This window comes from Podarcis filfolensis (genome assembly GCF_964270895.1).
Source record: "Podarcis filfolensis genome assembly, chromosome: 13".
Classification (NCBI taxonomy): domain Eukaryota; kingdom Metazoa; phylum Chordata; class Lepidosauria; order Squamata; family Lacertidae; genus Podarcis; species Podarcis filfolensis.
In genome coordinates this window covers 670,532-696,938 of record NC_139615.1, presented here as the reverse complement: position 1 = coordinate 696,938, position 26,407 = coordinate 670,532, and the positions used below count along the sequence as shown (strand labels likewise).

At 49.9% G+C, this 26,407-nt stretch overlaps 1 protein-coding gene and 1 long non-coding RNA gene across 2 annotated transcripts; both read right to left on the bottom strand.

Moving 5' to 3' along the window:
* Positions 1–3,497: 3,497 nt before the first annotated feature.
* LOC310747052 lies at positions 3,498–8,925 on the bottom strand. Its single transcript, XR_014540875.1, has 2 exons — positions 5,016–8,925; positions 3,498–3,745 (listed from the first exon to the last, which is right to left on the bottom strand). It is a non-coding gene; the product is annotated as an uncharacterized lncRNA (long non-coding RNA).
* Positions 8,926–18,478: 9,553 nt separating this feature from the next.
* Positions 18,479–26,158, bottom strand: LOC310746941 (mucin-17-like). The gene is made up of 8 exons (XM_083581206.1): positions 26,030–26,158; positions 25,231–25,349; positions 24,370–24,428; positions 23,444–23,574; positions 22,291–22,350; positions 21,547–21,724; positions 20,506–20,679; positions 18,479–18,620 (listed from the first exon to the last, which is right to left on the bottom strand). Exons 2-8 carry the CDS (start codon positions 25,285–25,287, stop codon positions 18,494–18,496), a joined length of 786 nt encoding a protein of 261 aa, XP_083437332.1. The 5' UTR covers positions 25,288–25,349; positions 26,030–26,158; the 3' UTR covers positions 18,479–18,493.
* Between the last annotated feature and the right edge of the window lie 249 nt (positions 26,159–26,407).

The window sequence follows — 26,407 nt, the reverse complement described above, 5'->3', positions numbered from 1 at the left end:
AGGAAGAACTATTTGTTGGTAAGAGCTTGTCAGCTGTGGAATGGGCTCCCTTTCTTCAGAGGCTTCTAAGCAGAGGTTGGATGGCCATCTGTCATGGATGCTTTCATTGAGATTCCTGCCTTGCAGATGGTTGGACTAAACGAGTCCTAGGGTCCCATCCAATTCTTTTGTTATTTAACCCCTTTTGGACTACTGTGTACAGTTCTTATCACCTCAAATATGGTATGGTAGATTTGGAAAAGGTTCAGACAAAGGCGACGGAAACAATCAAAGGGATGGAGTGAAAAGTTCCTATGAAGAAAGGGACTTTTTAGTTTAGAAAAGGTGAGTAAGAGGCAACATAATAGAAGTTTGTACGAATCATGCATGGCATGGAGAAATTGGATAGAGGAAAGTTTTTCTCCACCTCTCTTAATACTTGGACCCGTGGACATCCAAAGAAGCTGAATGTTGGAAGATTTAGGACAGATAATTTTTTTTATTTTTATTTACACAGCACAGAGTTAAACTGTGGAACTCCCTCCCACAGGAGGCTGGGATGGCCACCAACTTGGATGGCTTTAAAAGAGGACAGGGCAAATTTATGAAGAAGAGGGTTATCAAAGGCTACTAGCCAAGATGGCTTGGCTCTGCCTCCACACACAGAAGCACTAACGCTTCTGAATCAAGGACATAGGTATGGGATGGAGGGTGGACCTGGCTTGGCGGCAGAACGTGTGAAAGGGATCTAGGTGCCTCATTGGTTTCTCACAAGCTAACTCTAAGCCAGCAATGTGAAGCAGCTGCGTAAAAAGCTAACACAATCAAAGGCGACATAAACAGGCGCTCACAATATCAGAACAAGTCCAGACCGCAAGAAGCAATAGATCCACTCTATTCTATGCTTGGCAGGCTGTGTCTGGTTCTGGGCGCCACCTTTTAAGAAGGACAAAGTTGAAGGTGACCAGGATGGAAACAAAGACCATGGCTCAGTCGGAAGAGCAGGAGACTCTTCACCTCAGGGTCATGGGTTCAAGCCCCACGTTGGGCAAAAGATTCCTGCATCGCAGGGGGTGGACTGGATGACCCTTGGGATCCCTTCCAACCCTATGAATTTATTATTCTACAGGGATTAACTGAAAGAACTGGTTAGGTTGGCCCCTGGCAAAGGGAAGGTGAAAGGGACTCATGGTGACAGCAGTCTCGTAATGCTTACAGGGGTGCCATGGAAAAGATGGCGCAGACTCGTGTTTTCTGCCATTCCAGAAGGGCAGGACTAGTACCAGTGGGTGGAATTGGCAGGGAAATGGCAGATTCTGACTGAGCAAGAGGAGGAGCTTCCCAGTGGCATGAGCTGCTTGGCAGGGGAATATCGAGTGCCTCAGGTGGGGATGGTGGGCTCCCAGTCACTGGAGGGATATCAAGCAAAGAATGGGCTGCCCACTTGTCAGGGAAAAAGCGACAGCTGCAGGACTCATGAATGGCAGGTCTCCCGCTGTAGGGTTTCACTAGATGACCTCCCAGATCTCTTCCAATCCTAAAATTCTGTTATTCCAATTGCCAAGCTAAAAGAAGCTATGGACACTTCACAGCTATTGTTGTGTCAGGGGGAAACTGAACACTCTGGTCACATATCCTGTGGAGACCAAATGTGGAAATCAATGGCCTTGTGTGCCTGTTTCTGAGAATGTGCCTCCAGACCCAAGCGGCTCCTGGAGCTCTCGCTCTGCTTGATCTCTGTCTCTTGCCACCCTGGCCTCTTTCCAGAGGAAGTGCCAGATACAAATCCAATAATTAAAGACCTCGTTAAGAACAAGCACAGGCCCCACTCCTTTCCCAGAGAAAACCCACTCTTTAGCTCTAAATCGGAACAGACAGCAGTCCATGAAAAACCCGAATTCATACCGCACAACTGTCCCGTGTTAAGCGGGGCATCCCAGGCTGACAGGAGCCTCACTGGCTTCCAATTCCAGTCCTGGATGTCTTGTTTTGGCTCCCGCGCTCTGGCCACACCAGAGAACGGGAACAAAAAACAGAAGGAAAACTTACTTGACCCGCATGTCGCCACTCGTGGCATATTTGTGGCACTGGTGGAGGAGGCTGTGCAGGCGGGCACAGATTCTTCCAAGACAGAGGAGGAGGGGGAGGAGGCCCCAGACGAAGGTAGAAGGGGGACAGGGAGGAGGGAAAGTGGGGTGGGCAACAGCAAATTTCCATGTTATTATTGCCTTTACACCCTGTCTTTTCTCTAAGGAGCTCAAGGTGATGACCCCACACCTCCCTCCTCTCCTTTTGGCCTTACAGACACACTCTGACGCAGGTTAGGCTGTGAGGGAACGTAGCTGGCCCAAGATCGCCAGTGGTCTACAAGGCTGAGTGGGGATTTGAATGCTGGTCTCTCCCAGGCCCTAGCCCGGCTTCCTGACAGCCTCCACCGCCACCGGCTGAGAGGTCCTGAGCCTTCAGCCTCCTGCAGCCATTCTTTCTGCCTCAATGTCAGATATGTGGAGGATAAAACTAGGTGTGACTTGTGACAACACCCAATCTGGGTCCTGCCAGTTGCCTATAAAGGCGGGGGGAGGGGGGCTTGGACGGTGCAACGTGAGTCCCCTGTGTCTTTTATCACCTGAAACCACCTTTAAATAAACAAATAAAGTTCTTGTTCTTTCCTGTGGTTACTCCAGGACTTGAAGGCCCACCAGGTGGAAATTGGCATTTACAGAACAGAAGGACAGTGGCTGCGGCTGGATGGACTCAGGGAGGGAGAGCCTTAGTTTCCACCCACCCACTCTCTCAGCACTGTCAGCCACCCCCACAAATTTGGCCCACAGGGACCTCCCCCACCACCACCACATTCAGGCAGAATTCAGGGCTTGCCCACACTTGCCCCATGTCTACAAAGCACGGGTCCAAGAGGTTTTCTGCTTCTTTCGTGTTTTCTAGGAACGAGTCTGAGCAGTTTTCCATTTCCTTCTCCTTACTGCTGAATCGGCACAAACATCAGTCTGAGGAAAACCCGATGGACGTTAGTTCCAACTGAGCAGTAAAGAGCAAGTTTTCCCGGGTGGGGGGGGGGTGGGAGTGGTGGGGAAAGCGGAAGTGCGGACGATCCCTCAGCCGTGCACCAGCAAGTCAAGTTTGCCTATTTACAGTTCATTGATAGCTCCTGTGCAGAAAACCCTCTTCCCCAGCATATGGGAATGTTTGCAAGAAGGAAAGTGGCAGGGAACAAATGTGACAAAACATTCTTTGAGGATTGGAAACCTTTTGTAGAATATCTAAAGAGCTATTATAAATTGCATGGAAACATGGGCAGGATTTGAAATATGAGCAACAGCGGAAATACATTAAGGCTAATAATTTGGGATGTATAAATGGAGTGGTTATAAGTTAAAATATGCACCATTAAAGGATGAACATCATGGAGGGCGGATGGGACGTCAACTGATAAATTAAACATCTTGTTGATGGTAAACTTTTGAAAACAAAATAAACAATTATTTATTTTTTAGAAAAAGGAAAAAGAAAGTGGCAGGGAACTGCCCTGGAAAGTCTGGGGTGATAACGCTTGTTTTATAATCGTTAGAAAGCCAACACCTTCTAATCTCCCTGCAAACAAATCAGGGGAAATGCTCCATAAACCCATTGGCAGAAAGCTGCCTGGGACCCAGACGGGGCCATCAAATGAAGCTGAGGAGCGAGAGGCAGAAAAGAAAGTCCTTCTTCACACAGCACATGGTTAAACCATGGGACTCCTTCCCACAAGCTGTTGGAAGAGGGTTGGACAAAATCATGGCTTTCCGTAGCTAATAGTCATAATGGTCGTGTATGGGGATGAGAGGCAGTCTGTCGCTAGGACACTCATCGTCAGTGGGGAGAAAATCAGCAGGAGAGGGCTGCTGCTCTCCTGTCCTGGCTTATGGGCCTCTCACAGGGGCGTCTAGTCAGCCACTGTGGCGAACGGAAAGCTGGACTAGAGAGAACTTTGGTCTGACCCAAGAGCAATCTGGCTCCCCTGACGTTCCTTGTCTGACTGAGAGTAAGTTTCTCTGTGAGGAGGGAATGGGACTCTGCACATGCTCCGGGAAAGTCTCTTTTTAAAAAAATAATTTAGGTATTTTGTGGATGAGCGACAGCTTCTGGGCTTGGGCTGCCAGGAGCCTTGGCGTGCGTTGAGCCCTGGCAAGGGGGCTGGCGACTCTCCTGTGACTCCACCCCTTCCCCAAATGCACCCTCCACGCAGCTGGTTGCCCAAGCGGCAGAGTTCCCACCCCTCCCGTGCTCCCAAATACTTACCCTCTGTGGAGGAGGCCATGATCAGCCCCATCCAGAGGCAGAGAGCAAAGAGGCTCACCCCCATTCTCCAGTCATTGGGTCTCATGGGTTGAGGCACCAGGGGCCGCTGGCAAAGGGGAGGGCAGGTGCCAGAGGGTTTTCCAGGCCGAGGTCAAGGAGCGCACCTTCCTCCGATCAGCACCAAAGCTGGATTGAAGCTCAAAGCTCCAGAGAGAGATTTCTAGCGGGGAGGGGAGGAGGAAGAGGAAGAGGAGGAGGAGGTGGCTGGCCACACCATCCCTCAAAATTCTTCTGATAAGGGCAGGGATGTGTCACCTTCAGGGAGAGGCGTCCAGCAGGAGGTGTCTCATGGAGGAAACACCCTGGCAAGTGGTGGGTCAGTTGGGCATGGGGGGGATTTGACCCGCTGGCACGGAAAGGGCACTGGTAAGGAGGGAGGGCAGTCATTCTTGGCAGGTATGCTCCAAGTGTGGTGCTCAGCCCGCCCAGTGTAAATAGCGACTTTGACAAAGGACCTTGGGCAAATATTTGCAGGGGGGAAGCTGTGAGCCAGGCCGGCCCCTCCCTAGAGCAGGTGAGGGAGGGATTGAATGAGGGAAAGGCAAAAGGGGCAATGGCGAGACTGCGGAGGAGAGAAAGGGGGAGAGAGGGAGGGGAGATGATTTGGAAGGGACCCCAAGGGTCATCTAGTGCAACCCACAAATCTCAGCTGAAGCATCCCTGGTGAATGGCCAGCCAACCTCTGATTAAAAACCTCCAGGGAAGGAGAGTCCGGCACATTCCAGGGGAGTCCGTTCCGCTGTCCAGCAGCATGGAATCATTAGATTGGAAAGAATCCCAAGGGAGTCATCTAGGCAACCCCCCTGCGATGCAAGAATCACAGTTAAACATCCAGAGTGGTATTACCACCCCACACCCCAATATGGTGTAATGTGGAATGCACGAAATACTTCATAATACCTCCCCAGTATTTTTTATACTTTTGATCAATTTTGACAACTCTCCGTGCTTTTTTTCAGGGGGTCCTCAAGGGTATGCAGCACTGGCACCTCCTCTTCTTGTTGTTGTTAAAAGGTGTGGCACTTACTGGAGCAACTTCATGCTGCGTGCCAGCGCCCATTTTTCCAGAAAAAAAGCCCTGAGAACCTTGATAATCTTTTTAACAAGTCTGATGCATTTTGAGAACTTTTAAACGTCCTGTAACGTACTAAGGCTGCACCAGGGCCAAAGGGGGAAGGGTAGTTTGGTGGGAGAGTTTTGAGATGACATTTAGATTTTATGATAATCCTAACAACTGTAATTTTTACTTATGAAGCAATAAAAATCATCATCATCATTATTTTGTAACACACTGCCCGGGAAAAGTGCTCCCCCCTCCACCTCGTGCAAGTTTACTTTGCAAGAAATAGCTAACAATTTACAAAAGGGCTGCTATGGGTTTAAAATTCAAACTGTCCAAGGTGGCAAATATTACGGCAAAAAGTGTATGTGTGTGTGTGTGTGAGAGAGAGAGAGAGAGAGAGAGAGAGAGAAAAGGACATATTCTAGAAGCTAAATGAAAATGACAAAGGCGATCCTGAGTTGCGCTGATGCAATGGACAGAAAAATCCAGCAATGAATTTTGGGTGACCCACTTTGGCCTCCTTGGCTTCAGGAGTTTGAGGACATCTGGCCTTCCATCTCAGACCAGTCTGGTCCTCGCTGCAGCTCTGATGCTCTTCTGGTCTGCAAGACCCCCTGGAGGCCTTTCTTCACCGTGGCCTCTGTGTTCGCCTTCCACAATCACTGTGCAAGTGATGCTTCAGTATCTGCACACAACTGGACTTGTGAGCATGAGCAGGTTCCAGGGAGAGACTTTGCTGCTGAGTGCAGATCCAATGTTACTGCGCTTTGTCATCCTGCAAGGCGCCTAGGAAAGTCTCCCTAGGAAAGTTGCCCCATGGAAAGCTTGAGGAGAACAATCTGAGCCCCAGAACCCGCCGCTTGGCCCTTGAAGTGTGTGTCTCTGCGTGAGAGAGAGGCTGAAAGAGAGACAGAGAGACTGCCTATCTCTGTACATGTTCTGTGAGAATGCTCTGGGTGGGTGAAACATGGTTCCATGGGCTTACGTCTCTCTCTCCCTCTCTCTCGCCTCCTGAGGTTGTTCAACGGTGTGAATGTCGTTGGGTGAAGCATGAAAACAATGGTGCCTGTTGCCTGCATCTCAGCAGCGTCACAATCCTATCTGATTACATATTTGTAGTCCTGGGAAAAGAGAACGAAAGAAGGCTGTGTATGAGTCTAGACGTTGTTGCTGCAAATATGTGCCCTGTTAACGATGGAGGGAAAACAAGACTTGTGTGGGGTACAAAGCTCTGGGGCACGACCCCTGGTGTCGGTTTGCCTTTGCGCCAGGAGCAAGCATGTGTTTATCTCGGCTGTATCGCTTTCTGATAAATCCAGATTGACGTCAGGCAGTGCCCATTGGGGCTCATTTGCCTGCCTTGAAGTGGGACGTGCTACCTGCCCAGGTCAAAGGGCCCTGAGCACCAGCCATACCCAAGAAGCTGTTTATCTAATAGGAGCAGCCACAGAACAAGGGCTATAAATAGCATTCCTTGGGTTTCTGCCTTGTCACTTGATTGCCTCTTAGTAATGCCCCAAATAGACACCTCCTGGCCAAGACTCCACCTAGGCCATCTCTCCTCCTCCTCCTCCATCAGAGCAGCTCCACAACCTTTGCCCAACTTGGAGTTGGGGGGGGCCTCCAAAGCTGTAGTCTTGAAAGTACAGAAACTGAAAGGTGGGGGGCTGACCAGTGGTGCTGGCAGGATGCCAGGACTTGGGGGCTTCCGCAGTCCCCGCTCACTTGGAGTGTGGTGGCATTTGGGGGACAAGGACCTCTTCAAGTGCAATGGATCCTGTTGAATATTGCGGTAGCATTGTGATTTCACTAAGGCATCTTTGTGTCACTTATGATTTTTGTAATCGTTATTGTAACTTACAACAAAAAGTCTGCCCTGAGACTCCTTTGCCATTCAGCTTCATAAGATGATCCCAGATGGGTTCTTGCGTTGTGAGAGAGGAAAGCTTCTCTCCGTCCCCTTTCTCGATGCCGTGCATAATTCTGCATACCTCTGTCACATCTCCCCTTACTCATCTTTTCTCCCCGAAGCAAAAGAAAGCCCCCAGTGGTGTATTCTGTCTTCCTAGGAGTCTTGCTCAAGCCCCTTCATCCTCCCGGATGCCTTTCCTGAACCTGTCCAAGATCCAAAACACTCCTTTTGGAGGCCTGGCAACCAGAACTGTACACAGTATTTCCAGTGCGGTTACACAATAGATTTGCATAAAGGCCTTATAATATTGACAGTTTCCCTTCCCTAGTGATCCCTAGTGATCTTCACGGCCATCCTCCACACACTGGTCTCATTTGCATGTAATGCTCAGGCAAACTATGAATTAGCAAGAATGAGCACGTGTGCTTGGGGGCACAGTGAGAAATATGCGACTGCTTTATTATCAATTGATTAATCAGTTTATATCCTGCCTTTTCCCCTTACGGGACTCAGGGCGGTTTTGCTCTGCCCCAGCTCTTGCCATGCAACCGGGAGTTAAGACACAGTTTGGCTTAGCGTCACATCCGAACACCCAGCGCACTGAGTTGCAGAGAAGATCCAGCGGGTTACTCCTGGTTTATGGGCTGGTGCTTCCATGGAGCTTACCCCTTAAACTTCGATTCACCATTGAGGCCTCAAGTTCATGCCACACAGTCTCTCTCTGAAGACTGAGTCAAAGAAGGCTGCAGACGGATGACTTGTTTATTTCTCCACCAAATACACAGAAAGTTTGAGATCCCTTTTTTACTACAACTGCCACTTAGGAGGATGCAGAGGGCAGTTGGAAATCTGAACACAGCACTATTGCGCAGTTCCTTCCTCCCCCAAGATAAGACTCTGAACAGGTTTTACTGGACTCCAAATTGTTTATTTAAGGCTATCTTGAGCAGTTATGGTCAGTTGCATGGAGTATGGTGAGGGGGGGCCTCTTTGCAAGGCCCGACCATGGAAACACCAGCCTTGTGGAGGGCACACTGGAGGCCTGAAATGGCTTTGCACCAGTCCAATCAGAGGGCCTTTTGTGCCAAGTAGGAATGCCAGAATATCTGAGATTACAGGGAGACGGGAAAGCCCCTCCTCCCCACCTCCACCTCCCTCTGTGCATGGGCAGAGACACCTCGCCCTGCCATGCTCACACTCTTCTGCTGGAGCCACTCCCCCCCCCCCGAGGAAAACCCAGCTGTGCCTCCTGTTCTTGTTATTATTACTGACAAGAGTTTAGCATCGGAATTTAGAAAGAGAGTTAATGTTTACCACAATCCCATATGGTAGGCTGGTGGAATTATCCCCACTCTGCAGAAAAGGGCAACTGAGGTTGGGAGGGGGCGTGGGGCGTCTCAGAACCCCTACTAAGTTTCTGGTGGGAGTTGGATTTGACCTGAAGGCTTGCAGACTCACCATGGCTCATGACCCACTAAGGACCCAGGGGCTCCGTCACAGGCTGGCAACAGGCTGGTGAGTGCCTGGAGGTGGTTGGAGGATGGATGGCAGCTAATGGATTGAGTTTGATTCCTGACAAGACAGAAGTACTGTTCTTGGGGGATGGGGGACGGGCAGGTGTGGGGGACTCCCTGGTCCTGAATGGGGCAACTGTGCCCCTGAAGGACCAGGTGCGCAGCCTGGGAGTCATTTTGGACTCACTGCTGTCCATGGAGGCACAGGTTAATTCTGTGTCCAGGGCAGCTGTCTACCAGCTCCATCTGGTGCGCAGGATGAGACCCTCCCTGCCCACAGTCTGTCTTGCCAGAGTGGTGCATGCTCCCGCTTGGACTACTGCAATGCACTCTACATGGGGCTACCTTTGAAGATGACTCGGAAACTGCAATTAACCCAGAATGTGACAGCTAGACTGGTGACTGGGAGTGGCCACCAGGACCACATAACACCGGTCCTGAGAAATCTTCATTGGCTCCCAGTACATTTCCGAGCTCAATTCAAAGTGTTGGTGCTGACCTTGAAAGCCCTAAACAGCCTCGGTCCAGTATCCCTGAAGGAGTGTCTCCACCCCCATCGTTCTGCCCGGACACTGAGGTCCAGCTCCGAGGGCCTTCTGGGGGTTCCCTCCTTGCGAGAAGTGATGTTACAGGGAACCAGGCAGAGGGCCTTCTCGGTAGTGGCACCCACCCTGTGGGACGCCTTCCCATCAGATGTCAAGGCAATAAACAACTATTTTACTTTTAAAAGACACCTGTTTAGGGAAGTTTTTAATGTCTGACGCTGTATTGTTTTTGATATTTGGTTGGAAGCTGCCCAGAGTGGCTGGGGAGACCCAGTCAGATGGGCGAGGTATAAATAATTTCTTCTTCTTCTTCTTCTTCTTCTTCTTCTTCTTCTTCTTCTTCTTATTCTTATTCTTATTCTTATTATTAATATTATTAATATTATTAATATTATTATTATTACTACACATACCCCTCCCCTGAGACTCCCCCACCCAGCAGAAGTTGCCGTCGCAACATGCACCCCCTCCCCCGGCTTGCAAAACAGAACCCACCTGAAGCTTCTGCCCAGGGGATCTCACACCCCAAGAAGGCCCTTACATTTTGTGGTACAGACAGTGCCAAGCACTGCAGAGGATCCTTCCCAGCCAGAGGAGATGGCTGGCATTTATTACTTCCCATCCTCGAGGTTGCGGGACCATAAACAATAAGCAATTGCGCTGAATAAATAAAGGAGGGTTGGGTGCCACAGCTGGGCAGGGAAAGGGTGGGGGCCACAAACTATCTGTATGCCAAACCCAAGTGGGGGTTATCCAGTCTCCTGAGGGGTCCTGAGCTCCCCACCTTCTTTTTGCCAGCCATGCGAAGGGGTTCTGCGACACCGCTGCCCTCTGTGTGTGCCGGTTGCTAGGTGCTCAGAGGGCAAGGGCCCGATCCGGAGGTCACAGGATGACTCAGCCGCACCGTTAGGAAGCCAAGGTGCTGAGGCCACTCACTTCAGTGCCTCTCCCTGCCCAGGGAAGGACTGACTGCTGGCCTGGCCCTCCCTCTCTGTAAGCCACCCAGCCCCACCAAATTCCTTGAGAACCCAGGAGTCCTGGCTGGCACCCTGCCCTGTGAGGCCTGAGGCCCACTGCCAAGTCTACGCTGGCCACCCACATGACTAAATCACTTCACAGGAGGAGCCCTTCAGGGACCCAGTGTCCTTTTCCTGCTCCTCCCTCCAAAGGCTTCCTCCCATGGTGTCCAAAAAGGGATCTCAAGCTTCCTGTGATTGGTCTGGGCAGAAGCCTTCCCCTCTCTCTCCTCCTTTGTTATTAATAACCCCACCCCACTGGGTCTTTTATCAAATATTGGCCAAATTTGCCCCATGGCATCCAAGCAATTTCCCTGCATGTAGCCTCCTGCTATGCACTGAGTCTTTGTTCTTGCCACACCCTGAGCTGTGCTCAGCTCAAAAAGGGAAAGGTGCAGAAAACAGCAAGCAGCGTCCTACCGTGTCCAGTTCTGGGGCCCCCGGTTTAAGAAGGATGCTGGCAAGCCTGAAATGGTGCTGACAAAGGTGACTCAGAGGATCAAGGTTCTGGAAACCAAGCCTTAGGAGGAACATTTGAGGGAGTTTGGGATGCTTAGCCTGGAGAAGAAAAGACTGAGAGCACAAGATAGCCATCTTCAGATATCTGAAGTGCCATCACAGGGGAGATGGGGTGAGCTTGCTTTCTGCCTCTCTGGAGGGGAGGACTCGGAGCAACGGATTCAAATGGCAAGGAAGGAGATTCTGACTAAACATTAGGAAGAACTTTCTGAGGAGCTGTTCAGTCGTGGAACTGACAGCCTCAGGTGGTAGACTCTCTTTCACTTTCGTTGTTGTGTTGCTGTTTAGTCATTTAGTCGTGTCCTCTCTTCGTGACCCCCTGGACCAGAGCACGCCAGGCACTCCTGTCTTCCACTGCCTCCCTCATGCTGGTAGCTTCGAGAACACTGTCCCACCATCTCGTCCTCCGTCGTCCCCTTCTCCTTGTGCTCTCCATCTTTCCCAACATCAGGGTCCTTTCCAGGGAGTCTTCTCTTCTCATGAGGAGGCCAAAGTCTTGGAGCCTCAGCTTCCATCTGTGTTCCATCAGCTGAAAGTCCTTACGTTGAAAGGACAACTTAGGGCTTGGCTTTTACGAGCTGCGTCAGGAAACGAGTTCACCTGATGTTTGAAGGCTACATTCCTAGTGGATGAAATGCTCCATGCATTGCTCACACTTCTTCCTGCTGCTGTGCTGTGTACTTGGAGGCGTCCTCAGCGGGTGTTGTTTGCATCGGAACAGCAGTTGTGGATTGTGTTTGATTCCCGACTGATCATTTCATTTCACTCATTTCATTTGTATGCTGCTTTTCCATACACACAAAACCAAGCTCAAAGTGGCTTACAGCAAAGAAACAGGGGTGCAATTCAAACAAACGCTACAAAAGCAATTTCATAATAACATAGGAGAACAATAGCAAATATAACAACCTACCAAAAAACCCCAACCATTCCAATATTAGAAGTATAACAAGATTACCTGAACACTATGTAGCATCCAAGATGCTGCAAGGGAGCTTCACAGTTTCACCTTATTCCTGGAAACACCCCTGCCAGGATGTTGCTCACAGTCCCTCTCCTGCAACCACTTTCAAGGCTTCCAAGGGCAAAGGGTGGGGTAGCTGGAAACACCCCTCCCATGACAATATTCGCTGATCGCGGACGTACCGCCTTTGCTGCTTGTAGTCTTGCTTGTTCACTGAACAGGCACATCATAAAGCGTACCTTAAGTCTTCAGTGTGCGTTCGTCGTCAGCTTTCCTTGTTGCAGTTGGAGGACCCGTGGTGTTTTCCATCCACACGTGACAAAGAAATGTAAGAGCCTTGCATCACAGTACTTGCCAAGCTGCACTGAGGCAGGGCCTTCGGTCTGGCTCTTTCCCCCTGACCACATACCTGGTACAATGTGGGCAGGGGGTGGGGACAGGTAGAGCAGGGATTCTGCTGCAAGCTGCATGTCCTCCTCAACACCTGGAGGTGATTCTTGTGGTGAGGACAGTTGCCATCAGTTTGCGGTACAGGAACGCCAACATCTTTATGGCAGTTTTCATAAAGGAAACATGGTTAAGCATGCATGGCACTCGTGTTTGTTAAAGGAGTCCTGGATCTCATAGGAAGCATGCTGTTTCCTCCTCATTGTACGCACAAGGATTGCAGAACATCACGCCCAACAAACAAATGGATTTATGCTGCAGGCATGTCAGTGCCCACCAAGGATAGGAAATGGATGCTATGCGTGAAGCTGTTCAGATCTAAAAATGAGTTCAAGAAGAGCAAGATTAGGAGTCTGGTACCAAAAAGCACTTCCCTAACACTTCAACAAAGGTCAATATAGTAAAAGCTATGGTTTTCCCAGTAGTGATGTATGGAAGTGAGAGCTGGACCATAAAGAAGGCTGATCACCGAAGAATGGATGCTTTTGAATTATGGTGCTGGAGGAGACTCTTGAGAGTCCCATGGACTGCAAGAAGATCAACCCTCTCCATTCTTAAGGAAATCAGCCCTGAGTGCTCACTGGAAGGACAGATCCTGAAGCTGAGGCTCCAAGACTTTGGCCACCTCATGAGAAGAGAAGACTCCCTGGAAAAGACCCTGATGTTGGGAAAGATGGAGGGCACAAGGAGAAGGGGACGACAGAGGATGAGATGGTGGGACAGTGTTCTCGAAGCTACCAGCATGAGTTTGACCCAACTGCGGGAGGCAGTGGAAGACAGGAGGGCCTGGCGTGCTCTGGTCCAGGAGGTCACGAAGAGTCGGACACCACTAAACAACTAAACAACAACAACAACACTTCAAAGCTCTATATGGTGGCTTGTCTGGACTCCCCATGGCTGGGATTACACTTCCAACCCAAAGGCAGCAAATACTTAGGACCCTGATGGCAATGGCACAATGAGTGGCAAACATCACACAGACCCTGGTACCCAGTGGGGGACTTTGGGCTTTCAAACTTCACAGACCCAGATGCCAAAATTTAATCACACACCCCCACCTGCCTCCCACCTCCCATTCTGCATTACTGTTGTGTTGCCCCCTCGGATTGGTGCCCAGTGCGGGTGAACCGGTCATGCTCCTCTAAATCTGCCTTTGCTAGTAACCATATTGTAGTCCTGAGTTACCATCTGGTGGATCAGTTCCAACTAGAAAGCGAAATCCACCCCATTTGCGATTCTCTGGTGTTGCAAGGTGTTGTCTGAACCCACCCACCTGCACACACACCAGCCATGAGTGTCCCTCTGTGCGCTCTCCAGAGTTTCAGGTTCTTCTACTGGAGTTCAAAGCTGCATCTGTCATGGCCATGTGTACCTACCCTTGGCTTTGTGCCCGCAATAAGTTCCCAGACAAGAGCAATAAAGGAAGATTGGTTTACAACTTGAAATAAAAGTGATGGAGTACATGGCTGCTGGCTCAAACCGCAAAATTGCAATATAAGCTGGCAGCAAATCACAAAGTACATACACGTCTGAGCAGGATCCCTGCGTAACCACCTCCAAAGCCAGAAGAGCAGGCACAGACCCACTCTAAGGCATACCTTGCGCAGTTTCTGGTTGAAAGGACACGACCTCAGTGGGAAATGTTGTTGTTGGCATCCGTCTGTCTCAAGAGACAATGGAGTGTGCCTCTGGGGGTGAAGTCAAACCGCTGCGTTAGCAGCACCCAAGTTACCTCCCCGGGGGCCAGATGAGACCCTGGTCAGGGCCATTCTCCCACCATTTTGCAGCATCTTCACACACACAGTGCAGCATCCTTGAAGGCACAGAAGTTTTTGCTCTTTCCTCCAACGTCCTTTTCCTGATCCAAATCCCCCCCCCAAAATTCTGCAAGGGGGCCAAACAGTTAAAAAGTCTCTATCTTTTTTTCCCTTTTGGGGAAGAGGGATTAAGTTTGAGGAAAGTACTTGCAAATGGGAACTTAAGTGCCCTTCCTCAGCCTTCCTCCAGATTGGTGCTGCTACTTAGCAGAACAATCTCCTAGGGGGCAGCTCATTGCAGAACCTCTCTGGCCTCCCCCTTAGCCAAGGCTTCATTTCCAGAAAAAAGAGCAGCTGGGACCCAATTCTGCTCACACAAAGCTATCTCCTCCGCAAGCTCTTCCCCTGCTCAGGTTCTTGCTGTGGCTTCTCAGGGGTGCTGAGAGAAGTGCACTCTGCACTTGCTCAGGGGCCCTTGAATCTTATCATTGCATTTTAAAAGGTAAATGAATTGGAAATGTGGGGGGTGAGGAACCATGGAGAAAGACCACAGTACAAAACAGGGAAAGTCAACAGGCATCTAAACAAACAGCACAAATAATTTTTATTTGATTTTACAAATATGAATTTATAACCATGCCAAATACACATCCATGTAGAGAGATCACTCTGAATCTCAGGTCTTCCCCCCCCCCTCCCCTCCATGCATCCTGTTGTCAACATTTTCAAGTGCATATTATTTCGTAATCTCTATTTTATATCTATCCATAGTGTCCATAGTATTTGTTACATTACAAGTGAGATAAAAATCCTGCTAATGTTTTCATCTTCTTACAGTGGTCTCATAAATAAATTATAAACTTTCCCCATTCTTTCTTGAATTTCTTGTCTTCTTGGTCTCTGAGTTTTCGGGTCAATTTTGCCATTCCGGTGTAGTCTAACAGCTTGGTTTGCCATTCCTCTCTGGGACTCTTTCTTCTTTCCATCTCTGGGCTAGTAGCATCCATGCTGCTATTGTCACATACATAAAGAGTCTTTTCTGTTCCTTCAGAATGTCAGTACCTATAATTCCTAATAGAAAGGCTTCTGGGGTTTTTTACAAAAGTTATTTTAAACATTTTTTTCAGTGCATTATATATCATTTCCCAGAAAGCCTTTATTTCCTTACATGACCACCACAGACATCTAAACAAACCAGCGTCTCTAATTCTACAAATGGACACACACCCTGCAAGTGTCCCAATTTTCCAGGGACAGTCCCAGAATTACGAAACCCATCCCAGCTTCTGATGTGATTCCAGAATGTCCCTATTTCCCTGCAATAGTCTCCCAAACAGAGATAGTAATCTAAACTTCAGTTAAATACCCCTCCAAGAAGACAGACAGCAGGTTAAGGACACTTTATTCTGATAGTTTTGGTTTCTCACTTGGTGAACTGAGAACAAATTTCATGACTTCCGGTTTGCCCCGGACCGCATCGTAGCATGGATATCGTCCTCCAGGAAAGACCCGATCTTCTGAAGGGTATGGGCCGGGGAAACACAAGGGGGCTATGTACCCCTGTAAAAGGCTCAAAAGGATAATTTGATCACCTGGATCTGGCTGCACTTGTCAGCAGGCTCTCCCAGCCTGAACTGTGCTGCAAAGAGGAGAGGTGGGATCGAGTTGCAAGCACTGGGATCTATTTGATTCCCTCAGAAGAGAAGCCTCAAGCTTCGAGTGGATAAAGCAGCAAAGTTTCCATAAAATATATATAAAAGCCAAAGGAACTATCAGAAATTTGGATTACAAAGTGCTAAAGGTTCTTTTTTTTCTTTTGACTTTGCCTACGCTGCCAAATAACTTATCCTATACAAATTACATGGTGAATTAAGGGGTGTGAACCCCTCACCTGTGCATGGGGGGGCACCCCTTTGGAAATCAACCCACCAGTTGCACTGTGCATCCAACCTGTGGTGCATCTCAGGATGCAACTCTGTGGGTACCGGTGTGTGGCATCGTGGGTCATCAGTGATGTTACAGGTGTATCTGGGGCTGGGATGGAAGGGGATGGGTAAGCTTGTACCAAGAGAAGGAAAAGCCAAGTGGGAGCAGGTTGGCATTGGAGGGAGGAATCCAGAGCCAAACTGGAGAGAGGCAAAGGGGAAATAAATAGGCTGGTACAGAAAGGTACCAAAAGTGCTAGCTATGGCCCCCGACCTGCAGAGACTATGTGAGACCCTTGCAAGGCGGCCTCCTCTTGCACCAGCTGGCCTTGGCATCCAGGCAGTCGTCAAAGGCCCCTTGCTGAGGGATGTGCTCCTGCAATTTCTGCCTCTGTGGGCAACGCGAGTCCTGGGGGGGCAGAAGCCCAAATACCCCCAATGGGGCCCTGTTCCTCCTCCACCTCCTCCTTCCAGCATCACCACGAAGAGGCACTGGTATTCAAGGGGGCAGCAGCACCCCACTCCTGAAGTGCGAGAGGAAGCAGGAAGGCATCACGGCATGTCCTGTGCAAATCCAGACCCAGCGTCCTTCCCGTGCCTGGCCCCGGGGCTTCTTCACAGCCGGGCCAAGTGGGGCCGAGCGATCCGTGTCTGCAGTGCACAGGGAGAGAAGGAGAAAGCAGGAGGGTGAGGCAGGGTCAGCGGAAATGACAAGCACCTTTCAGAAAGTGCCACACTACTCAGAGCTAAGGTCCACCTGCAGCAGCGTCCGGATTCTGGCCAGATGCCGAGAAGAAAAGCCAACAAGCAGGAAATGGAGCCAACAGCCCTTCCTTGCTGCTGACGCGGATCCCCTGCTAGCTCCCTGAGCAACTGGCACCCAGTGGTAGACTGCTTCTGATCCTGGAGGCTCCATTTCACTATTCTAACTGGTAGCTTTTAATTGATGGACTTCAGGTCTGCCAGGAATTTGGTCCACCTCTCATACCACACTTCTTGTGGCAGGGCGTTCCATATGTCAATCATTGCACCAGTATGAAGAACATAGCTGTCAACGTTTCCCTTTTTTAAAGGGAAATTCCTTTATTCCGAATAGGATTCTTTGCAAGAAAAGGGAAAAGTTGACAGCTATGATGAAGAAAGACCTTCTCCCCATTCTGAACCTCTTGCATTTTGGCTTTGTGGAATGACCTCATATCATGAGAGATAACCCTCCTCTTGTCCACTGTCTGCTTACCACCCATAATGTTATAAACCGATCATGTACTTTTTTTTGTAATTCAAAAAGTCCCTGTCCTTTTTGGGAAAGGGCTTGGCTCTGCTCCCGGATTGTTCTGGCTGTGCTTTTCTGTGCCGCTTCTAATCCCTGCCTGCTGTCTCTCAACTGTGACACACACACCGAACCCCAAATGCCCTCTTTTCTTGTACCGGCAAGGATGTGTCCACCGTGTCCAGGCGTGGTCGGAAGAAGCTGCCTCTGTCACCAGCGAAAGGGTCTTCTGTGCAAAGGGCGAAGTAGGAGGGGGCATGTCAGTCATTTTTTAGATTTGGGCTTCCCTTCTCCCCAGTCCAGCCTCTCCACTTGCCCACCAAGACCTCTTCCAAGAAGGGAGGGATCCGCAGAGCCAGCTAGAACCTGCTTTATTTTTACAAACCGCATCTTCTAAGCTCTGGCAAGCAAAGTGGTCTTCCCTGGTGTGATAATGCAGCCCGTAATCAGGGCTGAGGCTCATCCTCCCCCTCAGGTGCCTAGCGCTCCCTCCCAGAGCACAGAGTACATGAGAACCCCCACATCTCATTTATTTATTTCTATTTCCTTCTCCTGGATCAGGGCAGGGTGGGGTGGCATGGCATGGAAAGCCCTTCCGTCTGATTGCAGTTTGGGGACGTGGCTGTGTTTGACCTCCCCTGTTGCTCTCCCCTTCCCTTTCTTATTTCCTTATTTCTGCATGTGGGGTGGAATGTTTCTGTGCAACTTGAACCCCTTCTGCAACCCTAAAGGTAAAGGTAAAGGGACCCCTGACCATTAGGTCCAGTCGTGACCAACTCTGGGGTTGCGGCGCTCATCTCGCTTTATTGGCCAAGGGAGCCGGCGTACAGCTTCCGGGTCATGCGGCCAGCATGACTAAGCTGCTTCCGGTGAACCAGAGCAGCGCACGGAAACGCCGTTTACCTTCCCGCCGAAGCAGTACCTATTTATCTACTTGCACGTGCTTTCGAACTGCTAGATTGGAAGGAGCAGGGACCGAGCAACGGGAGCGCACCCCGTCGTGTGGATTCAAACCGCCAACCTTCTGATCTGCAAGTCCTAGGCTCTGTGGTTTAACCCACAGCGCCACCCACGTTCCTCTGCAACCCTAGACCATCTATAATTCCATTGACGTATTTTCTTTCATGCATTAACCCGCAGGGCAAGGGAAGAAACATACGTTGGGGGCCAGCAGTTGACATGGACACCAAGGCATGCCACCCCCACCATGGCCTCCCCTTCCTGGCCTAGACCTTGCCCCACATACCTCCTGTGGCAGCTGCTGGGGTACTTGGAGCAGGGCGTTCGGGATGGAACACCCAGTAGGGCTCATTTTCATACCGCTTCTCTTCATCAGGTGGCAAATGTGTCAGCCTGGGAGAGGGAGACCAACAGAGGCCGTCAGGGCAAAGGCCTCTCCCTCAGCCCATTTCTATGGCAGCTTCCAGAGTCAGCACCAGTTGAAAACAGCAGAGACTGGCCTATGGCGGGTGAGGGGGGAGACCGAAATGTGCACCTGCATCCCCACCACCAGCAGGTGGAAATAGGGCAGAGAATGAGACAGGAAGGAGCAGGGCCTCTGAGGGGCTCCATCCAGACACAAACAGCCTGGATATCCTTTCTACAATGTGGTTATTATTAGTAGTAGTAGTTGTAATAATAATAATAATAATAATAATAATAATAATAATTCTTTATTTATACCCCGCCCTCCCCAGCCAAGGCCGGGCTCAGAGCGGCTTACAAGCAATAATAAAAACAAGATGAATGATTACAACTTAAAAACAAAAATAAAATACAACATTAAAATAATGGAACATTAAAATATTAAAATGTAGCCTCATCGCAGGAGGAGAAGGAAAAGAAAAAGGAAAGGGGGGAAGGGGATCAAGTTGATTCTAAGCCAAAGGCCAGGCGGAACAACTCTGTCTTCCAGGCCCTGCGGAAAGAAATCAGATCCTGCAGGGCCCTGGTCTCATGAGGCAGAGCGTTCCACCAGGCCGGAGCCAGAGTTGAAAAGGCCCTGGCTCTGGTTGAAGTTAATCTGACTTCCTTAGGGCCCGGGACCTCAAGGGTGTTGTTATTTATGGACCTTGAGGCTCTCCGTGGGGCATACCAGGAGAGGCGGTCCCGTAGGTACGAGGGTCCTAGGCCGTGAAGGGCTTTAAAGGTCAAAAGCAGCACCTTAAATCTGACCCTGTACTCCACCGGGAGCCAGTGCAGCTGGAAAAGCACTGGGTGAATATGCTCCCATGGCAGAGACCCCGTGAGGAGCCTTGCTGCAGCATTCTGTACCCGCTGGAGTTTCTGGGACAGCTTCAAGGGCAGCCCCGCATAGAGTGAATTACGGTAGTCAAGCCTGGAGATGACCGTCACATGGATCACTGTGGCCAGGTCGGGGCGGGAAAGGTAAGGGACCAACTGCTTGATGCGGCGAAGGTGGAAAAATGTTGCCTTGGCTGTTGCTGTAACCTGCGCCTCCATGGAAAGGGAGGCGTCAAGGATTACACCCAAACTCTTAACGGAAGGCAATGGCACTAATTGGGCCCCCGCAAGAGAAGGGAGTTGGTCCCTCATCCCCATGCCATCCTGACCTAGCCATAGGACCTCTGTCTTTGAAGGATTTAGTTTCAATCGGCTCCCACGAAACCATCCAGCTACAGCTTCCAAGCATCTGGTCAGTGTGTTCGGGGCCGAGTCGGTGTGGCCATCCATCAGCAGATAGAGCTGAATGTCACCAGCATATTGGTGACAGCCCAGCCCAAAGCTCCAGATAATCTGGGCAAGGGGGCGCATAAAGATGTTAAAAAGCATCGGGGAGAGAATTGCGCCCTGCGGCACTCCACACACCAAGGAGTGGCGTGACGACATTTCCCTCCCTAGTGCCACCCTCTGTCCCCGACCAGAGATAAAAGAGCACAACCAGTTACGGGCTATGCCCTGTATCCCCACGTCTGCGAGGCGGTGGTCCAGAAGATCATGATCGACCATGTCAAAGGCTGCTGACAAATCTAAAAGGATCAGCAGTCCTGACCCGCCTCGATCCAGTTGTCTATGGAGATCATCTAGTAGTACACTATAGTTGTAGTATAATGCCCTTCATCCGTAGTTCCCAGGGCAATTCACAGAGAATGCCTTTCCAATCCCAGTGCACTCCCCCACACAAGGTGATCACTGAGAGAAGATGAAAAGCAGAGACTGACCGGGACGCAGAGCTGACCGAGCTGACCGGACTCTGAGTGCCCAGGCCTCCTCCTACCTGTGTCCTTTCTCCCTCGGGCAACAGCGCCTCCAGCAGAGAAGCACGACCAAGACCAGGATGACCAGCAGCAGCACCGCCAGGCCCAGGGCCACCCCCACGGCCACCCCCACCTTGCTGATGCCCTGCTCACAGCGCCGGCCCACGAACCAGTAGGAGTCCGACTGCTCACAGCTGTGGGAGGAAAGGCAGCGTCAAAAACCGGCAAGGAGGCAGGTAATGGGCCCAGGATGCCTGGGTTCTTTACGGGGTGGGGAGCAGGGGGTGTTTCTGATGCTGCAATTCGGGGGGGGGGGCTGGGTGGCATCCAGGGCCCTAATCCAAGGCAGGAGCAGTGGTGACTGGTGCCCACAGGGAATTGCAACAAAAGATGACATGCACATGAATGACACTGTTTTCTTCAAAATGACATTTACCGTATTTTTTGCACCATAACACTCACTTTTTTCCTCCTAGAAAGTAAGGGGAAATGTCTGTGCATGTTATGGAGGGAATGCCTACGGGTGGCATGCCTACGGATTTTCCTCCTCTAAAAACTACGTGCGTGTTATGGTCGGGTGCGTGTTATAGAGCGAAAAATACGGTAAATGGTTCCTACTAGCATAGCTGCTTTTGAATTCTGGTGCTGGAGGAGACTCTTGAGAGTCCCATGGACTGCAAGAAGATCAAACCTCTCCATTCTGAAGGAAATCAGCCCTGAGTGCTCACTGGAAGGACAGATCCTGAAGCTGAGGCTCCAATACTTTGGCCACCTCATGAGAAGAGAAGACTCCCTGGAAAAGACCCTGATGTTGGGGAAGATGGAGGGCACAAGGAGAAGGGGATGACAGAGGACGAGATGATGGGACAGTGTTCTCGAAGCTACAAACATGAGTCTGACCAAACTGCGGGAGGCAGTGGAGACAGGAGTGCCTGGCGTGCTCTGGTCCAGGGGGTCACGGAGAGGCGGACACGACTAAACCACTAAACAACAACAACTAGCACAGCTGGTAGGAACAGCCTATGGGCACCACCCACTTCACCCCCTGGCAGGCTACTCACTAGCAACTGGGCCCCTCAGGGGTGATATAGCAGTTTCCGTTCACACATCTGAAGGGGTCGGGGTGCCAAACGCTGCAGTTAGAGACGCACTGAAGGTTGCCACTGACGTTTCGTGCCACGTAAAATTGCTGGATGTTTTGTGCCACCACAGAGGTGTTCCTGCATTCTTTTGACAGATCTGGAAAGGGAAAGGAAGGAAGCAGAGTCAGAAACGGGAGAACGCAAGTGCCTCTTAGAAAACCACCGCATGCTTGAGACCAGGAGATCAGAAGAGGAGCCTGCTGCAGGATTAGGTCCAAGGCCCCGAGGCTTCAGCATCCCAGAATGCTCAGCCACTTGTCTCTGGGAAAGGCACCAGCAGAAACACTCTCTGGCTCTGCTTCTCCCAGCAACTTAGAGTTAGACTGACCCTGAATATGGAGGTAGTATACAGCCACAATGCCATAAAACCCTTTTCTCTCATCCTCCTTTGAAGCCATCCAGACTTGTGGCAGAGAATCCCACAGGTTAATTGCACTTGATGGGACAAAGGATTAGCCTCTGTGCATCTCAGTTGTGACTGCACTTGCAGAATCCTGGCAACATCTGCAGTGTCCACACCAGCAATGCATTTGTTTGCACGTGGAGGTCATGTTTTCTTCCTCATATGGCTCCACCGCCCCCATCCAGGCAGCCCACTGCGACTCTTCAACATTAGGAGTGTGTTAAGCACACACTGACCCCCTCTCACACGCCAGTCCTCACCTTCAGGGCTCAGGGGCACTCGAGTCACACGAGATGCTCCTTCAGTAAAGCAGAGCTGATCTAAAATAGAGGGGAAAAGCAAAGGTGAGGCTTCTGAAAGGAAGAAATCATGGGGGGGGGAGCATCCAAGGGGAGGGACATCTTCCCCCCACCCACCCGCCATGTCTCCCTGCCAGTTGAAGGAAACACACTTCCTCTGCCATCCCTCCTATGTTCAGCCAGCACCCTGACATCCGTCTCTGCTGGGGTTGTTGATGTGAAAGGGGTCTGTCACTGCGTATCCCCTCAGCTTGCATGGATAACACTAGCTGGCCTCAGATCTGGCATAGATGAAGCTTGCTGCCTGTGAAATGGGCACATTAGGAAGACTAAGTTTTTCCCCAATAAGCTTCCGTACTTCTGTTCCTAGAGAAACAGCATGATTGTTTGGATCAGGGGAGCGGGGGTGGGCTTGGGCTCAGTGAAGCTGCTCAGGTTCTGTAGAGAGGTGGGTCACCGGCTGTCTCACTGCTCCGATTGACAAGTAGAGAAGTGGACAAGCTCTTAAGTGCCACTGATGCCGGCAGGATTTACTGTATTTTTCGCTCTATAAGATGCACCAGACCATAAGACGCACCTAGTTTTTGGAGGAGGAAAACAAGGGAAAAAATATTCTGAATCCCAGAAGGCAGAACAGCAAGAAGGATCGCTGCGCAGCGAAAGCAACACAAAGCCTCTTCAGGGCAGCAGGAGGAAGGCTCTCCCTGCCCTGAAGAGGCTTCGCGTGGCTATCCAGAAGCCAGAACAGCAAGAGGGATTGCTGCGCAGCGATCCCTCTTGCTGTTCTGGCTTCTGGGATAGCTGTGCGGCCTGCATTCACTCCATAAGACACACACACATTTCCCTTTACTTTTTAGGAGGGAAAAAGTGTGTCTTATAGAGTGAAAAATACGGCGCTCCCAAATAAAAAGTGGCACGATTGCTGCCCTTGGGTGGCCTCTGCTTCCTCGTGGCATCTGATCTGGAGACGTCTTATAAGGAACCTTTTCCTCGCACTCCACAAGCCAGATATGGGGCAGGAATGTAGTGGCAAGGGCTGCCCCGTGGCATGCAAGCAAAGGAAGCCTTTTCGCTCAGGAAGCTGCCAGCCAGCCAGTGGCAGCTGCTGCCTCACCTGTTTGGTTGAAAGTGCAATTATTTTGCAGGACCTGGAGGATGTCCTTGATGGATGCCTCATAAGAACCACTGAAGTTCGAGAACGGCTCACGCAGACGCACATCGTGCTCCACGATGACACTGCCTCGCCTGGAAGCAGGAAGCAAGAAATCATTTAGCCCCAGCTGTGAAGGTGCCCCCAGTTGGCCTGTTGTGACGGGGGTCATAGAATCATAGAATCATAGAATCCTAGAGTTGGAAGAGACCACAAGGGCCATCGAGTCCAACCCCCTGCCAAGCAGGAAACCCCATCAGAGCACTCCTGACATATGGTTGTCAAGCCTCTGCTTAAAGACCTCCAAAGAAGGAGACTCCACCACACTCCTTGGCAGCAAATTCCACTGTCAAACAGCTCTTACTGTCAGGAAGTTCTTCCTAATGTTTAGGTGGAATCTTCTTTCTTGTAGTTTGGATCCATTGCTCCGTGTCCGCTTCTCTGGAGCAGCAGAAAACAACCTTTCTCCCTCCTCTATGTGACATCCTTTTATATATTTGAACATGGCTATCATATCGCCCCTTAACCTCCTCTTCTCCAGGCTAAACATGCCCAGCTCCCTTAGCCGTTCCTCATAAGGCATCGTTTCCAGGCCTTTGACCATTTTGGTTGCCCTCCTCTGGACACGTTCCAGTTTGTCAGTGTCCTTCTTGAACTGTGGTGCCCAGAACTGGACACAGTACTCCAGGTGAGGTCTGACCAGAGCAGAATACAGTGGCACTATTACTTCCCTTGATCTAGATGCTATACTCCAGGTCGACATGGCCTGTTTAGGCTTCTGTGTTCAAGGGAGTGTGGTGTTTTACATCAGGCGCCAAGGAATTTGGTGGAACCCAAAACCACACTCCCTCCAATTCTTGGTCACCAAACTTATCTGTTCTGTGCCTCACCTCAGATTAATCACATGTACGCCCTGGTACCCAAAAACGCCCGCATAGAAGATGTTCATCTGCACAGAGAAAGAAAGAAAATCTTAGCTCTGCTGCAGTGACCACGGAATGTGAGGAGCAGCAATCTAGAGCAGGTCTGGCCAGGAGCAGAGGAGTCACTGCCACTTGGCAGCATCAACAGCTTAGAAGGTGTGCATGTCAGCAATGCTGCTGATGTTTGCAACGTACCAAAAATCAGCAACAACAAAATACTCTACAAGTACAAGATACTAGTTTGTAGATCTGAGAAATACTAAACCCCCCATCCCAGCAGATTCTGGGTCCCTCCTGTGTGCTGAGTAGGGCCTCTCTATCCTGCTATGCTCCTTTAACGCCTCCACCCTTCCAACACACCTTTGGGGTATCTCCTGTGCTGGGCATGGCTAGTCGGGGGCCCTCCCCCAGCTGTTCTTGGACTCCAGTTCCCAGCAGGCAGCCTGGCCAAAGGGATGGGATGATTATAGAGGCTGGAAGAGGACCTTTGACACTTTAAGCTTGGTCTTTCAAAAGTGACAATTAGGAAGACGGTTCCTGATGTGTGTATTAGGGTTTGTACCATCAGTTCTGAGCTACAAATTACAGAAACAGCTTTCTATACTCATCTGATAGCTCCATTTCCACATCTGAATATTTAGGTGTTCCAAAGGAAGGAAATCGGCCTGTATTTCCAGATGTGCTAAGCGGACAAATCTCTGTTAATGAAGTTTACCACAAAGGAATGGCACGTTAACGGGACCCAGACTCAAAAGTAACAATAGGTCTGCCTGGAAACGATCATTTTCCTGAGTGGGCATCCTCTATGCACTCCCAGCCACCCCTCACCTGTTGCTCAAAGACATTCACGAATCTCTTGAAGTCATGCGAGCCGTAAATCGCCATCCCTGGTTTAAAGTCCCAATTCTTCACTGTTACAGAGACATGGATTATGGCCACAACAGTCACTGTGATCAGAAAGCACAGGAGTCATTAAACATGAAGGTACAGCCACAGTTTCAGATGTGAGGATGAGCTCTTCAGGTGTCCATTGAGTCACAGTGATCATGGAAACAACATGAATCACTTCTGGATCCACACCAAAGTGTGCAGAGAAAGGGTGCTGGTGCAGGGTGTGAAATACACTGGAATAGTAAAGTAAATGTGAAAACCAATAAAATAATTTAATTTTTTTTAAAAATAAAAAACTAGCAGAAGGCTTGGGTTTTAAACGGTATTGTAATCAGATTTTATTAATGGAATTTGAATGCCTCTAGGTCTTTTTGTGGCTGGGTTATGAATCTAAACAAATAAAATAAGTAAAATTAGAAGAAAAGAAAAACACTGGAATGTGCGCGTATCAGCTCAGTGTAGTCTACTCTTGCTGACAGGAACTCTCCAGGTCCTGAGGCAGGTGACATTCTTGTCCATCTGCTGCTGCTGCTATCAGAAGCTTTTTAAACTGCAGGTGTCAGGGTGATGCCGCCGAACCGATACACCATTTTGAATCAAGCAAGTTGGCCGCAGGACCAAAAATGTTGCCCACCTAGAAAATTACTACACATACCCGGACATTCCTGAGCTTTTGTTCTCAAAGGAAGAGCCAGAGGGCGGGAGGTTTGTACTAATAATTTGTACTAAGACTTACCCACTTGGATTTCATTCCTTGCCTCTTCACATCGCTGCCCAGTATAGGGAGATGGGCAGTCACAACGACCCCCAACAAGCACTCCTCCATTAAGGCATCTGAGAGGGACAACTGGGGTGGAAGGAGCTGAGGAAGAGGAAGAGAACAGAACATTAACGATATTTAAGAACAAGCCAACAAAAGAGCCCTCATATATGATGATGATGATGACAATAATAATTTATATATTGTACAGCCTAATGCTATTATTTCTAAGTGTATAGTGAGGGTGAAAGAGCAATACATAAAATCAATTAGAATTAATCAGAACTTTAGCTGCTTGATGAAATCAAAAAAGCCAAGGGCCTGGAGTTCAATAAAGAATGGGTCTCAGCCAGG